The sequence below is a fragment of the Odocoileus virginianus genome, chromosome 3, assembly GCF_023699985.2.
Source record: "Odocoileus virginianus isolate 20LAN1187 ecotype Illinois chromosome 3, Ovbor_1.2, whole genome shotgun sequence".
Classification (NCBI taxonomy): domain Eukaryota; kingdom Metazoa; phylum Chordata; class Mammalia; order Artiodactyla; family Cervidae; genus Odocoileus; species Odocoileus virginianus.
In genome coordinates, this window is record NC_069676.1 from 67,795,442 (window position 1) to 67,811,339 (window position 15,898).

General features: G+C 45.5%; 1 protein-coding gene and 1 long non-coding RNA gene across 14 annotated transcripts in view; one reads left to right on the forward strand and one right to left on the reverse strand.

The window, feature by feature from the left end:
• LOC110143670 (uncharacterized) overlaps window positions 1–13,051 on the forward strand; it is a 244,884-nt gene extending 231,833 nt beyond the window's left edge. For 10 of the 12 annotated variants that reach the window (XR_011486969.1, XR_011486970.1, XR_011486972.1 and 7 more), the window contains 3 exons: window positions 9–2,390; window positions 7,289–7,622; window positions 12,423–13,051. This is a non-coding gene — a long non-coding RNA (uncharacterized lncRNA). The remainder of the gene's footprint in view (window positions 1–8; window positions 2,391–7,288; window positions 7,623–12,422) is intronic. The other 2 variants (XR_011486964.1, XR_011486968.1) reach the window with 2 other exon arrangements.
• ATP10B (ATPase phospholipid transporting 10B (putative)) overlaps window positions 1–15,898 on the reverse strand; it is a 287,108-nt gene that overhangs the window by 40,663 nt on the left and 230,547 nt on the right. For both annotated transcript variants that reach the window (XM_020903344.2, XM_070465735.1), the window contains 4 exons: window positions 9,498–9,689; window positions 7,477–8,077; window positions 4,637–4,746; window positions 1,684–1,810 (listed from right to left, as the gene is read on the reverse strand). In XM_020903344.2, the coding sequence (XP_020759003.2) occupies window positions 1,684–1,810; window positions 4,637–4,746; window positions 7,477–8,077; window positions 9,498–9,689 (1,030 nt within the window). The remainder of the gene's footprint in view (window positions 1–1,683; window positions 1,811–4,636; window positions 4,747–7,476; window positions 8,078–9,497; window positions 9,690–15,898) is intronic.

The window sequence follows — 15,898 nt, forward strand, 5'->3', positions numbered from 1 at the left end:
TATTTCAGGCCCAAGTGCACTGGAGAACAGTTCCATGAAAAATGATGCCTGACCCTCATCTTTTCCTCCAAGCATTAACCTGGAAGGTGAGAGACTGAAGCGGATGTGTATTACAGGGAGGAAGAGTGAAGGAGAGAGGAGGAAAAACACATTTAGTGGTGTGTGAGAGAACATGAAACAGGGGTTGAGAGCCTTTCTCAGCCAGGGAAGCTGACAGGTCCTAACAAATGCCGAACCGGCTCAGGGGCGCTTCTCACCAGCGAGGGCCAGAAGGCTCCCCTGGAGCAAGAGGAAAGGTGTGCAGGAGTCAGGGGCCCTAATGGGATGACATTCTGGTGGTGGCCTGGTGTGCTGGATGGAGCTGTCTGCACTAGCTACCCCCTGGTTCCTGTTAGAGTGAGTTCTCCAGGCCAGCTTTCCAGGGAGCCTTGTGAGACAGCAGACAAAGGCCTGTGCAGTCCACACGCAGGAAACAAAAGGCTGAAGGAGGTGGGGTGCAAAACCGCCTCCCCTGGCTCGCCACTCATCCCACTACATCTAGCTGCTACATTTTAAATATAAAGAGATTTTACCATCTTCTTACAATACCACCCTAGGTCTCCCCCTTCACCCCGGCCTGGCTGAGTTAGGCGGAGTGTGATTTATCCAGAGGAGACAGAGGCTCAGAGGTGTGGGGAAGTGTCCCTGGGCACACAGGGCCAAGACGTGGCTTTCATCCCGGGTCAGCACTGCCTCCTAAAGGAGGCTCTGCCACGTGGCCACATGGCCAGCACGTGCATGCTGCGCAGGCATCGCCTTTCCTAGATCTTGTTCCCAAGCTCTGAGGCGACGAATCTGGAAAAGAAAGCCTCCCCCTTCTCCCTTGGCAACGCTTTTCCTTCAACAGAAATCCATTGCTGTCTCTTCACTGGTGCTTTCCATCTTTCCCCCAGGGTAGCCATCTAATTTCTATATAGCAGCAGTCAGAGTGATTTTTATAAAACATAAATCTGTCTGTCCCTGCTTTAACTCCCCTTCTCCAAATCTTTAGCATATGATTTACATGGCCCTTCATAATCTATATCCTCCTGCCCTCTCTTACCTCATGGGTCTCCCTTGCACTCTGTGGTCCAGCCAAGGCAGACCTCTAAGTCTCCGGCTAGCCCAGGCTTTCTCACCTCCAGACCTGCATTCAGGCCCTTCCCTCTTGTGGAACACCTCCCCCTGTGATGAGCTCCCTTTCTCCAATCAGCTCAAGCCCTCCTGTGTCCTCCTTGGCGCCTTTGTGCTTCATCCCACCAGCTACATCTCCCAGCCCCACTCTCATCACACTCTGATGAAATTACTTATTTAATCATCAAGGGCAGGGTCTGTGGCTCTTGTTCCCCATTAAAGCCACAATACCGAGCGTGCTGCTTGGCACATAGTAGGTGATCAATAAACATTTGAATGACTGGAGGAGAAGCAACGAGGCTTCCTCCAGCAGGGAGGGCAGGAATGCTCCTGGGCATCCTCGGGAAGCAGGGTGTGGAGTCTGGTAGGATGTCGGCACAGCTCACTGGCACCAAATGCCTGGAAGGGCGCCCCAGGGAGGCTCCTGATTGAGACACATTTGTAATAGTGTCAGAATCAAGGCCACGAACACCCTTTTTCGCTTGCAGCATTCATTGTAAAAAATGTAACAATAAGCTTATTTTTAGCTACCGAGTAAGATGAGTTGATTCTCCAGATGCTGTGCTGTCTCCATGAGAAGCTCATCTCTGTTGTTGAGGGATGCCTCAGCCTCACGCCGGAAACTGGCCCATCGCCTGAAGTCCTCTTCACTTAAGACCTGTGAGATGGGAAGAGGCTCGTTCACAACTCTGGGTGTCTCCTTCCCCTGCCCACGTGCTGGACCTCCTACAGGCCAACTTAAGCTTCACTATACACTTAGACGGGGATTTCCCCGCAATGATTTTTTTTTTTTTTTTTAGATTCTTGAATTGATGAAGGATTGATCTTCATGTTTCATTATCATCAAACGTCTGTTGACCCCTGTGATGCTCTGGGTATTGTAGATATAGTAGTGATCAAGAAAGACAAGAGCCCTACAGACCTGGGCTGATGTGTTAGTAGAGGGTGAGAGACGTTATTTAAGTGAATAATTTAAAAGAATGGACCATCCCAAGGACTGGGTAGGGGGATAGCTGTGGGAAGAGGGGTTATTTTTGTTTGGATTGCCAGGACCCTTAGACAAGGTGACGTACAGGCTGAAATCCAATGATGAGAAGTGTTCAGTCATGGGGAGAGGCAAGTTCAAAGGCCATGAAACAGCAGTGAACTTGGCTTTCTTTCTGTTCCCTGAACACAGCAGTTGGCTTAAGGATGGACAGCCAGATGGACAGGACCAGCGATACAGCTGGGCTGGAAAAGTAAGTAGTAGACAGGTCTTGTGTAGCCTGGTAGACTATTCCACTAGCTCCTGGAGGTGTCAAATGGCTGAAAAAATCCAACTAGAGGACACAGGGGGCTTCCCTGGAGGCCCAGTTGGTAAAGAATCTGCTTACAGTGCAGGAGACCTGGGTTCGATCCCTGGGTTGGGAAGATCCTTGGAGAAGGAAATGGCACTCACTCTAGTATTCCTGCCTGGAAAATCCAATAGACAGAGGAGCCTGGTGGGCTACAGTTCATGGGGTCGCAAGAGTCAGACATGACTTAGAGGCTAAACCACCACCAGCGGATATAGTTCATCTTCTGGAGTCCATAGCATTTTAGACTCCTCTGTTGGCATTATATGCACACTGTCTCTTACAGTAAAAAGTGATTCTTTTGTCTAAGCATCAAATATTCTTTAATTTCCCACCCATGCATGGCATTGTGGGGAAAACAAAGGGGACACAAGTAGGTCTTTTACTTTTGAGGAAGAACAGTCTTATCAGAGGAGGCAAAATAGAAATAGATAATTTCAATAAAATATAGAAAGTGGTAATGTTTTAATTACAATCTATAGAGTAGAAAGTGCTGGTCACTGTCCCAGCATTACCTGTTACCTTAGTTAATTTCCATGACAACTGTAGGAAGTAGGGAACAGTAGCACCATTTCACACATGAGAACATCCCAAAGCTCAGAGAGGTGGAGAAACTTGCCCAAGGTCACATCGCTGATAAGTGACTGGGACTTGTCCCAGGCCTGGCTTTAAAGTGGGTGCTCTTCGAAGTAAGCCAGACAGATAAAGACCATTACAGTATACTAACACAATTATATGGAATTTAGAAAGATGGTAACGATAACCCTGTATGCAAAACAGAAAAAGAGACTCAGATGTCTAGAACAGACTTGTGGACTCTGGGAGAAGGCGAGAGTGGGATGTTTCAAGAGAACAGCATCGAAACATGTATATTATCTAGGGTGAAACAGATCACCAGCCCAGGTTGGGTGCATGAGACAAGTGCTCGGGCCTGGTGCCCTGGGAAGACCCAGAGGGATCGGGTGGAGAGGGAGGTGGGAGGGGGGACCGGGATGGGGAATACATGTAAATCCATGGCTAATTCATGTCAATGTATGACAAAAACCACTGCAATGATGTAAAGTAATTAGCCTCCAACTAATAAAAATAAATGGAAAAAAAAATAAAGTGGGTGCTCTTAAACTTTATGGTGTGCTAAGCTCCATGAAAGAGATGAAGAGCTCTGGGATTTCTGGAGAAGAAATCACTCCTAATCTTTTTTAGACTCTTTTCCCACGTAGGCCATAACAGAATGCTGAGTAGAGTTCCCTGTCTAGACAGTAGGTCCTTATTAGTCATCTATTTTACATATAGTAGTGTGTACATCAATCCCAATCTCCTAGTTTATCCTTCCCGCGTTACACCCTGATAACCATTAAGTTTGAAAAGAATCTAAAAAAAAAAAGTGGATATATGTATAACTGAATCATTGTACACCTGAAACTAACAACATTATAAATCAATTATACTGCAATTAAAAAAAAAAACCACTTATAACCATCTTGAAATGCATGTCCATTGTAGCTCGCCTATCTGATTTTAGGTACTCCAGCTCTGGGATTCAGAGCTCTTTGCTTGCCTTTCCTGTAGGGGCTGCAAACGGAAAGACCTGCAGGACCCAGGGAAGGTAACCTACTTGAATCTAGCTGGGCCAAGGGCAATGCGATAGAGAGTGGTAGGAACTGTGACCAACCTCAGAACACAGAAGAATATATTCCTCAGCAGGAATCTGCTGCTACCTGGCTATAGTATTTGAAGCTATTCAAGAAAGGTAATCCAGTTTTCCAGATCCTCTACATTTTCAAGAGAAACCAGAAATCTAGATTTGTATGTGATCACATAAAATCTCCCAACTTCTAGATCTTAGCAAATAATGGAAATGGTAAGAGGATATTTAAAGGCAAAATTACAACATTAAAAAATCATGAGTTATAGGTTACCAATTACATAGACAATGAAAAGCAGGGAACCACAAGGCCACACTGATAAGGAACCTTACCACTCAGATTTCTGTCCCAGCAAGATTGTCAAAAGTTGTGGGTCTGTGTGGTCAGGATAGCCAATTTTGAGAATATTAGAAGAACCAATATTGAGGATCTTCTAACAAGAAACAGAAAAGACACAAGCAGGGTTGAAGCCTTTCAGCCACTAAATGCAGAATTTATTCTTACCTTCTTGGCGATACACAGTGTTCGAAGGCCGTCTCGTGCATACAAGTCTAGATGCCTCTGGGTCCGGGCTCGGATTTTCCTCATCTTCTTTTCCACATTAGTGTCAGTCACTGTCAAATAGTCGTTGTTCCCCATGAGGTCATGGACAAAATGCTTAGAGACCCCGTTTCTAACACCCTGGAGTCTTTAGAGGAGGAATTCCCTTATACCACCCCCACCCCCACACACATACCGCTGTCACAAACACGAAGCTGCTCTTCCAGGCTGCCCTGCAAAGTGGTAACTCCATGGGTCCTTAAACTGTCCGCTCTCTATATCTGATCATCAAAAGTCTGGCTGAGAGAAGTACTATTTAGGAAAGTTAGGTGGCTTCAAGTATTGTTCCCAAATGCTTGTTTGTGGAAATTCCCTGACTGTTCAGTGGTTAGGACTCTGTGCTTCCAATACAGGGGCCTGTGTTCCATCCCTGGTTGGGAAACTAAGATACTGTATACTGTGCAGGAAAAAAAAAAAGCATGGAAAACTCAAATACCTGTTTGCATCAGAATCACCTGGGAACTTAAGTAATAGAGACTTGAAGGTCCAGTTGAAGGCCTGCTGAATCAAAGAAGAAGAAGTCCTCCCTGTGACTAGTTTAGCCCTGAATAACCAGCTGTTTACATGTGTGCTAAGTCGCTTCAGTCGTGTACGACTTTTTGGGACCCTGTGAACTATAGCCCATCAGGTTCCTCTGTCCATGGAATTCTCTAGGCAAGGATATTGGAGTGAGTTGCCATTTCCTGCTCCAGGGGACCTTCCTAAATCCAGGGATCAAACTCTAGTCTCCTGCATTGACAAAAGGGTTCTTTACTACTAGCATCACCTGGGAAGCTCCAAACAGCTGTTTGCTAAGTCTTAAAAATGCTATCCATGACCTGCTCTGTAATCTACTTTAGTCCTTATGGCAAGTGGCTTCCAAGATGAAGAGAGACCTAAATCTCATTGCTAAGTTCCTTACCATACTGGGTTTGCTGAGTTAGGCTTCAAAAAAATATTTTCTGGATTCCTATAAATCGAGTGTGAAAAATATTTCATTGTGTAGCTCAGAGTCCCCCTTTTGAAGTCCTATATAATACGTTTCTCTTAGAAGAAATTTATCTTTTTCATTTGAAATTCCAGTACTTTTATCTATCAGATAAAAAAGAATTTTTCAGCCTGGGCTGGCGGTTACGGGACAGGATTGATGCCATCACCACTTCCTTCATCTGAGATATCATAGACATCCCTAATCAGTGGCAGCATTTTGTAAGTCTAAGCTTGAAAAAAGCATCAGAATCCTTCTTAACCAGGGCTGGCTTGAGATCTTTAGTAACCCTAAGCAGTAAACAGTCTTTGTGCCCCTTGTTCATCCCTCCATATAATAGAGAATTAAAACTACAATTCTTTACAGTAAGACAAGTATAAGGAAGTCCAACAAAGCTCTGATCTTTTTTCCCCTGATACTACTCTAAGCCTGCTTTTACACGGTATAAAATCCCTTCAAAGATGAATTCCTTATTTTTCAGATATTACTTGTTTTCAGGTGCCTTAAGCACAATCTTTGTGCCTTGTCTTTTGGAGCACTATCTACGATGTTTTATTTTCAAAGACATCTGCTTCTGAGATTAAAAACACCTTTTGCCTTCTACCTGTGTACTTCTGAGTTTACTTTATTGCTCAGGCTACCAGGAACCTCAGGGTCAAGTTGAATGTTCAAACATTGTACATATACTAAACCTGAGGTTATTTACCCCCTGATTTTGAAATCTTTGCTTCTCAAATCTCATAGAAACATCGTATATGTATCTTTTATTGGAGGAATCTCTCATCCATTTTGGAATCAGGTGAGGAACAAAGAAATATCTCCAGGGCAGTGTGGAAGGCTGTTGTGCGGGAATGGAATGCTGTGGCTCCCCTGACTCTGAAATGCCGAATCCACTTGCCTGCCAGAGTCTGGGGATGAAGACACTTAATTAGCTCCCTTCTCATTCTAAACGCTCATCAATCCCCATGAACCTCTTGGCTCTGATCCATAGCTGACAATGCAGGAGGCACAGGGCTGCCTGGGCAATTCTGAAGCTTGGCTGGAATCTCCTGTCCTGGGAGAATCATAGCCCCGTAACTGTCTTTTCCTTGTTAGCAATCATGAAGCGGCTACACACTAATTCATGCTGCTCCAAAATTTGACACTGATAATGTAGGGACTTTGGAACATTTTTCTGGCTTGGAGCAAGTTAATGAAAATCCATGTTGGGGAGGCTGGGGAAAGGAATGATAAAGAGCATCCCCTGAGGTTTCCCAGAGCAAATCGAGCTCAGTGCAGAATTCTGGTGGCGTGACAAAAGCTCTGAACCAGGATTCAGGACACCCCCACTAGGATTCACAACTAGTTAGCTGAGCATCTTTTTTTATGCCCCTTCCCTCCTTCAGGTTCAGTGGGCTTCTCCCCAAAACTAAGAGTTAGGACCACAGTATTTTCTAGGGTATATTGATGGATGTCCTGGTGAGGGGGGGGATTTGTGTATGGAGCATCCATGTTTAAATGAGTTTGGAAAAGTAAAAACTGAGATAAATAAAGAGGTTCCTCTGTGACAAGGCTGCCCAATGTCTTTAATAAGCTCTGTAATTTTCCAGGTCATGGAGATGTGGAGAGCAGTGTGTGTTAAGGAAGATGCTATGAGGAAAACATCTCGAGGGCTCGTGTTCCACCTGGGACCTGCTGGACTGAGTGACACCATAACTCAAGCCCCCCAGTTACCATTCCATGCCACCAGTTAAACACCAGAACCCTCTCTTCTTGGACCCTGATGAGATGGACTCACCGCAGGCTGGGTCTTCCAGCAGGTCCATGATAACGCAGTCGGCGCCCTTGGTGTAGACGATGATCTCACCGGTCAGCGGGTGCCTCACGACCACAGACATCCTCTTCCTGACAGAGTCAAACTCCAGGGTGCAGAGGACGTCGAAGGTGAGGCAGGTGCCCTGGGGCAAGCGCACGGTCACTTGCTCGGGTGTCCGGGACTCCAGTGTGAAGCTGTAGGCACGGGCAGCATGCACTAGGGCGGCCTCATCAGGGCTCTCAGCCTCATAACAGAGCTCGGGACCAGCCAGACTGAGGGCTGGGGCCTGCAGCACCTCCTCCAGGGAGGCCCCTGGCCCTGCCCCCAGGACGTCGCCCTGCTCCCACGTGCTGCTCTTGTAGCCGCCGTCAGTGGAATAGCCACCGCTGCACACTGACCCGTCGTCTCTCTCTTCCGAGTCCGTGGTGGGGATGTTGGCCCCCAAGCTCTCCCCCAGGTCCATGTCGGAGGGTGCAGTGGATGAGAAGGACTGACTGAGGCTTGAAAGCTTCAACCTGTGGAACAGCTGCTGGATCTTCTCCAGGGATGTCCCCAGAGCCTTGGTCGAGGGTGGCATGGTGACCTTGAGGCAAAAGAGGAAAGGAGAACATGACTCTCCAGGTTGGGAAAACTATCGAGCTCCCTTATGGCAGAATATGAAGCTCATTTTGTAGTCATCCACTTCAATGATGGTGGGCAAGCCTTCTCCCTTCTGTGAGCCTCAGTTTACCCAACTATAACGTGAGAGGGTTAGGCCACTGGTTTCCTTCCAGCCCTGACTTCCTAGGGATTGGTGGTGACATCCCACTTTGACCATGGGCCAAGCAAAGCAAAGGAGACAAAAGCCAGACTCAGGGATGCAGTTCACACTCCCTGAACCCTTATCATCACTTTGCCTGCTTTATTTTTGCACGCAGCATCTCACTTTATCCTCCCAGCAACAGTGCTAGGAAATCCTATCATTATCCCAACTTCTGGATGAGGAAACCAAGGCATAAAGAGATTAAGTGGGCTGTGATCACCCAGCTTGTAGGTGGCAGAGCTGGCTCTCACATCTGGGTCTGTCTGACTCCAGGGGCTTCTGAGCTACCTGCCAGCTGAAGCCTTCCATCAGCTTGAAAACTGAGAATTGGATGGTATACTTCTCTCTTTCTTGAACATAGAACTTCTCGGATAATGCTTCCTGCCTCCCAAAGTTCCCTGCAGACCTCTGATTACTTGCTGAATTTTCAGGGTAGTTTAGAACCTGGGTGTAATAATAGGGGCTCTGGTTTGGTACCTGGATGAACTGTCCTTTTCTTGATTTTTGTGGCCAAGTGTTGTAACACCCATTATTCTTATTCATCACTTAGAAGAGAGCTTGGGCGAGAGTATGTGGATAATCAAAATAAATCTATCTTCAGTACTGAAAAACAACTCCAAGTATAATCTTTTACAAATGGCCATCCAGCTGTGGTATCTCTAACTTAGCAAAACCTCACACACAGTGTTCATTTTGTTTAACCCCCCCTCCCCTTAAAAAGCAGATACCAGTATACCGTGATATTATGATAGAATCATACAGATGGTTCTGCCATGTATTCATCATATGTCCTTCATTAAGTTACTCAAGTTCTCTGAGCCACTGTTTCTTCACTTGCTAAATCCAAAGACATACCCCACAGGATTGCTGAGTCATAAAGATTAAATGATAGTGCAGGTGACATTTGGCATAGAGGCCTGCACATAGCAAGTGCTCAGTAAATATTACCTTTTAATGTCTACCCTGCAAACAGACACAAAATGTGAAACCTACACAGAAAACTCATATGGAACTTCTTATATTGTATTTAAAACATAAGGAGATTGAGGCCCAGAGAGGACAGGAGCTTTGTTCAAGGTCTCACAGTGATGACACGGTGACAGTGTGATCAGGACCCAAGTGTTCTGTGCTCTTGTACAGGGCACCCCTTCACGCCTGTGCTCCTCCCATCCATCCCACCCACACCATCACCGGTCCTTACCCTCTGCCGGGGCTCGGTAGTCGTGGAGACCATGACGGAGTTGCAGATGGTTAAGGCAAGGAAGAAGTCAGCAATGGAGGAGGCAGTGGCAAGGGAAGGCTTGGGGGGTCTGCCATCTGACAGGGTCTCCAGCCACAGAGCTGCGTCTTGCACCTTGGACAGGAGATTTTTATCTGGAGTCACGTCTTTTTCCTGGGAGAGAAAGGCTAGGGTCAGAGTCGTTCCTGAAGGGACTGGGGAGGAAGGCCCACTGCAGCAGATTCTTTCATGCCTGGGAAAGGCTGATACAGTCCTCCCTGCATCCTGCACCCAGCATGTCTCCCCTCCCCTGGGCCTGCTCACTGCAGAGTCTGATTTGGTTCCTTCCCTTCCCTCAAGCCCACGTGTCATCAGTTATATAGGCTCTGGAGGTTCTGCCCCCACAGCATCTTCCCACCACTTACCCCTCATTCCTGATGCTTCCAGTCAGTCTCAGACCCTCTAGCCCTCCAGCCTGGGTTTCCACATGCGTGTATGCACGCATGCTCAGTGGCTTTAGTTGTGTCTGACTCTTGCAACCCCATGGACTGCAGCTCGCCAGGCTCCTCTGTCCATGGGATTTTCCAGGCAAGAATACTGGAGTGGGTTGCCATGCCCTCCTCCAGGGGATCTTTCCAACCCAGGGATAGAATCCACATCTCCTACACTGTAGGCGGATTCTTTATCACAGAGCCCCCCAGGAAGCCCTCTGGATTTCCATTTCAGCCTTTAAAGTGAGGTGACTACGATACACAAAAATAGACTCAAAATGGATTAAAGATCTAAATATAAGACCAGAAACTATAAAATTCCTAGAGGAGAACATAGGCAAAACACTATCCGACATAAATCACAGCAGGATCCTCTATGACCTACCTCCCAGAATATTGGAAATAAAAGCAAAAATAAACAAATGGGACCTAATGAAACTTAAAAGCTTTTGCACAACAAAGGAAACTATAAGCAAGGTGAAAAGACAGCCTTCAGAACGGGAGAAAATAATAGCAAATGAAGAAACAGACAAAGGATTAATCTCAAAAATATACAAGCAACTCCTGAAGCTCAATTCCAGAAAAATAAATGACCCAATCAAAAAATGGGCCAAAGAACTAAACAGACATTTCTCCAAAGAAGACATACAGATGGCTAACAAACACATGAAAAGATGCTCAACATCACCCATTATCAGAGAGATGCAAATCAAAACTTCAATGAGGTACCATTACACGCCAGTCAGGATGGCTGCTATCCAAAAGTCTACAAGCAATAACTGCTGGAGAGGGTGTGGAGAAAAGGGAACCCTCTTACACTGTTGGTAGGAATGCAAACTAGTACAGTCACTATAGAGAACAGTGTGGAGATTCCTTAAAAAACTGGAAATAGAACTGCCATATGACCCAGCAATCCCACTCCTGGGCATACACACTGAGGAAACCAGATCTGAAAGAGACACGGGCACCCCAATGTTCATCGCAGCACTGTTTATAATAGCCAGGACATGGAAGCAACCTAGATGCCCATCAGCAGACGAATGGATAAGGAAGCTGTGGTTCATATACACCATGGAATATTACTCAGCCATTAAAAAGAATGCATTTGAATCAGTTCTAATGAGATGGATGAAACTGGAGCCCATTATATAGAGTGAAGTAAGCCAGAAAGATAAACACCAATACAGTATACTAACGCATATATATGCAATTTAGAAAGACGGTAATGATAACCCTATATGCAAGACAGAAAAAGAGACACAGATGTATAGAACAGACTTTTGGACTCTGTGGGAGAAGGTGAGGGTGGGATGATCTGAGAGAACAGCATCGAAACATGTATATTATCAAGTGTGAAACAGATCGCCAGTCCAGATTAGATGCATGAAACAAGTGCTCGGGGCTGGTGCACTGGGAAGACCCAGAGGGATGGGATAGGGATGGAGGTGGGAGGGGGGTTCAGGATGGGGAACACATGTAAATCCATGGCTGATTCATGTCAATGTATGGCAAAAACCACTGCGATATTGTAAAGTAATTAGCTTCCAACTAATAAAAATATTTGGGGAAAAAAAAAAGTGAGGTGACTGCCTTTCACCTCATTTAGTTTGAACCCTTCATATGTATATCACCCATACATCCTTCTAAGACACCATTTCCCTCAAGGTATTCTTAAGACTAAAAGCTCTTCCGATCTTCACTGTGAACACAACCATTTCAGTCTGTCATCTAAATTATTTCCCAGTTTGCATTTCCCCTATTGATTCCCACCACTCTGCATGTGGTCCTTCAGCTCAGCCAGGTGGTCTGGTGGCCGCCTCTTGGGGGTATACTCCCCTCCTAGGCCTCTGATCACACTCTTTCGGAAGTCCTCTCCTGTCTACCCCAATCCTACCTGGACTTCATAACCATAGAAACTCCACGGGTTCATGAGATCTGACTCAGCCACAGTGAGTAATCAGCCACAGTGAGTGATCTGTCTTTTGAGCCAGAAGCTTCAGCAGCAGCTTCTTGAACTGAGAATATCCACAGGAGTCAGGCAGGTAAGGTGAATGAGGGAAGATGGCTGAGTTACAGATGAAAACACTATGGGCTGGGGGAGTGGGGCTGTGAGACCTGGCAAATCCCACCCCATCTAAAAGGGGGTGACTGTTCTGCTAGTAAATTGATCCAAGGCTGGTGCATTTTGCTAAATCTCTGGGTTTTTCAAGATAAAATAGAGAATGATGTAAGGACTGTTTTTTTGTTTGTTTGAATTTCTTTTTAAAAAACCCTGCAGACTGGATCTGACTCATGGATTTCCAATTTTTTCACATCTTTGTTGAAGCTGCCACTTCTTCCATCCCTCTAGAATTCACTACATACTGCCTGTATTTTAAATTAAGTTGTCTTATGTCCATGTTTAATCTCCCTACAGATAAACCAAGAGACCGAAAGATGGACTGCCTTTTCTATGAAGTTGTATCTTCTGGAACCCCAAAGATTGCCTGATGTGAAGCAGAAGTTCAATAAACACCAGCTCTTCATAGATATGACAAAAGCCATCCTGTAAAGACGTTTTTACGTACAGCCATTTCTATCAATGCTCAGAGCCCACAGGTTAATTCGGGTTTTGAAGAGTCAATGATTGAAAAAGATGCACTGAGGGAATTTTGACTGATACATGCAGGGAGAAGACTGAGGGCCAATGAGCTGGCAAGTTTTACAAACTAGAACCCAAGTTGAAATTAAAAACATCCTGTGGGGCAGACTTAGAAAATGAACTTATGCTTGCCAGAGGGAAGGGACAGTTAGGGAGTTTGGGAAGGTCATGTGCACACTACTATATTCAAAATGGATAATCAACAAGGCCCTACTGTATAGCACATGGAACTCTACTCAATGTTATGTGCCAGGTTGGATGGGAAGGGAGACTGGGGGTGAGTGGATACATGTATGTATGGCTGAGTCCCAGCGCTGTTCATCTGAAACTACTACAACATTGTTAATAGGCTACACGTCAATACAAAATGAAAAATGAAAAAAAAAAAAAAATCCTGTAGGGAAGAGTCCTCAGATTGCATCTTCTTTGACTACCAACTGCAATGACCCCAGAGGTCAGACTCTAAGCTTGCCTGGCACAGGCGAGAGTCACAGGGAGGGAACACAGACAGGCGTGGAGGAGCTGGATGGCTGGAGGGATGAGAGTCTGGACTCCACCTGCACAGTTGATCAGGGGAAGTGGACGGGATGTGGAACACCCACTTTAAAGAGCTATAAACTTCATTTGGAGGACTCTCACAGAGCCAGCATCTAGACTTTCATCTTGTTCATCCCATATTAAGAGGAGAGTTTCCTGCAAAGAACCTGTTTATGAGAAGGAAGAGTGCAACTCAAACTGCATCATCTGCATTTCCTTTCATTGCTCTGTAATGAGTAATGGTGGGCCATCCGTACCATATGGTGTCTGCACTGTCAGAAAGCTTAGGAAGGAGTGAGGACCACCTGTCCGTCTGCCTTTGAGTGCAGTTGTCACAGCAGGAGCTCACTGTGATGGAGCTCATCCTACCTCTCCAACAGGGTCATTTATGCATCTCACTGGGTTCTCACAGCCCCAACCAGAGATGAAACTAATCTCAACTGAAACCCGGAAGGATGGGCTGACTTGACCAAAGCCACTCAATGAGTCAATGTAAAGCCAGAATTGCACATCAGACCCCTTGATTACAAGCCTAGGGTCTTCCTTTCTGTGGTCATAGTATAGTATGCTCCCTTCTTAATGCTCCCATGCTGACTCCTCTAACCTTACTTCAGGGTCCCTCCAGTACCTGTCATCAGTTTACCAACACTGTTCAAAGAACTCTGAGCCAATTTATCCTAACAGTAATGAGAATTCTTACCTGTGGAGTGTTTCTTATGCTCTGTACATCTGTCATCTTACTGCATCCCTGGAGCATGTTATTTATACTCCCAGAGGTTCAAGGCTGGACTTAGAAAAAGCAGAGGAACCAGAGATCAAATTGCCAACATCTGTTGGGTCAGAGAAAAAGCAAGAGAATTCCAGAAAAAACATCTACTTCTGCTTCATTGACTATGCTAAAGCCTTTGACTGCATGGAGCACAACAAACTGTGGAAAATTCTTAAAGAGATGGCAATACCAGACCACCTTACTTGCCTCCTGAGAAACCTGTATGTAGGTCAAGAAGCAACAGTTAGAACCGGACATGGAACAATGTACTGGTTCTAAATTGGGAAGGAGCATGTCAAGGCTGTATATTGTCACCCTGCTTATTTAACTTATATGCAGAGTGCATCATGCAAAATGCTGGGCTGGATGAAGCACAAGCTGGAATCAAGATTACCAGAGAAATATCAATAACCTCAGACATGCAGATGATACCACTCTTAAGGCAGAAAGTGAAGAGGAACTAAAGAGCCTCTTGATGAAAGTGAAAGAGGAGAGTAAAAAATCTGGCTTAAAACTAAACATTCAGAAAACTAAGATCATGGCATCCAGTCCCTTCAGTTCAGTTCAGTTCAGTTGCTCAGATGTTTGTGACCCCATGGACTGCAGCACGCCGGGCCTCCCTGTTCATCACCAACTCCTGGAGTGTACCCAAACTCATGTCCATTGAGTCAGCGATGCCATCCAGACATCTCATCCTCTCTTGTCCCCTTCTCCTCCTGCCCTCAATCTTTCCCAGCATCAGGGTCTTTTCAAATGAGTCAGCTCTTCACATCAGGTGGCCAAAGAATTGGAGTTTCAGCTACAACATCAGTCCTTCCAATGAACACCCAGGACTGATCTCCTTTAGGATGGACTGGTTGGATCTCCTTGTAGTCCTTGGACATTTTTTGCTGACAAAGTTCCATCTAGTCAAAGCTATGATTTTGCAGTAGTCATGTATGGATATGAGAGTTGGACCATAAAGAAGACTGAGCGTTGAAGAGTTGATGCTTTTGAACTCTGGTGTTGGAGAAGACTCTTGAGACTCCCTTGGACTGAAAGGAGATCAAACCAGTCAATCTTAAAGGAAATCAGTCCTGAATATTCATCGGAAGGACTGATGCTAAAGCTGAAGTTCCAACAGTTTGGCCACTTGATGAGAAGAACTGATTCATTAGAAAAGACCCTGATGCTGGGAAAGATTGGAAGCAGGAAGAGAAGGGGACAAGAGAGGATGAGATGGTTGGATGGTGTCATGGATTCAATGGACATGTGTTTGAGCAAACTCTGGGAGGTGATAAAGGACAGTGAAGCCTGGTGTGCTACAGTTCATGGGGTGGAAAAGAGTTGGACATGACTGAGTGACTGAACAACAACTACTATTCTCCCAGTTACCTCTGCATTTCAAATGAAGAAACTGCTGCCCAGGGAGATTAGGCATCTTGCCCAGGTCATACAGTCAGTTGATTCAAGAAAGTTCAACTCCAGAATTCATGCTCTTTAACCCACATGCCAGGCTAGATCCCCATGAGAAAGAAGTAGCCTTTGATTCTTGCTGACGGCTGGCATCTTTAGTGTCTGGCATCTCAGTGAACTTGCATATCTAATCCTTAGGGCTCAGCAGACAGTCCACAAGATTATAAGTAGGACTATGGGGATCTTTTCCAGAAAATATTTTATCCTTTTTTTTTTTTGGTGAGGGTACATGAATGTGATGCTTTTAACCCTTACCACAGATACCCAGACTTGGGAACAAGCTTGGATGTCATCACAGCCAAATCCCCTATTTTCCTGATGATAAACTGAGGGCCAGGGAGGAGGGAAGTGAACTTCTCAAGACTGCACATTGAATCAGGGTCAGAACTAGGACAGATTTCACACCACCTGACTCCAGCCTGACAGCACAGTGCTTTGCTCCAAGCTATGCATTATGTATTTCCAAACGGTGACACAGATAAAATGATTT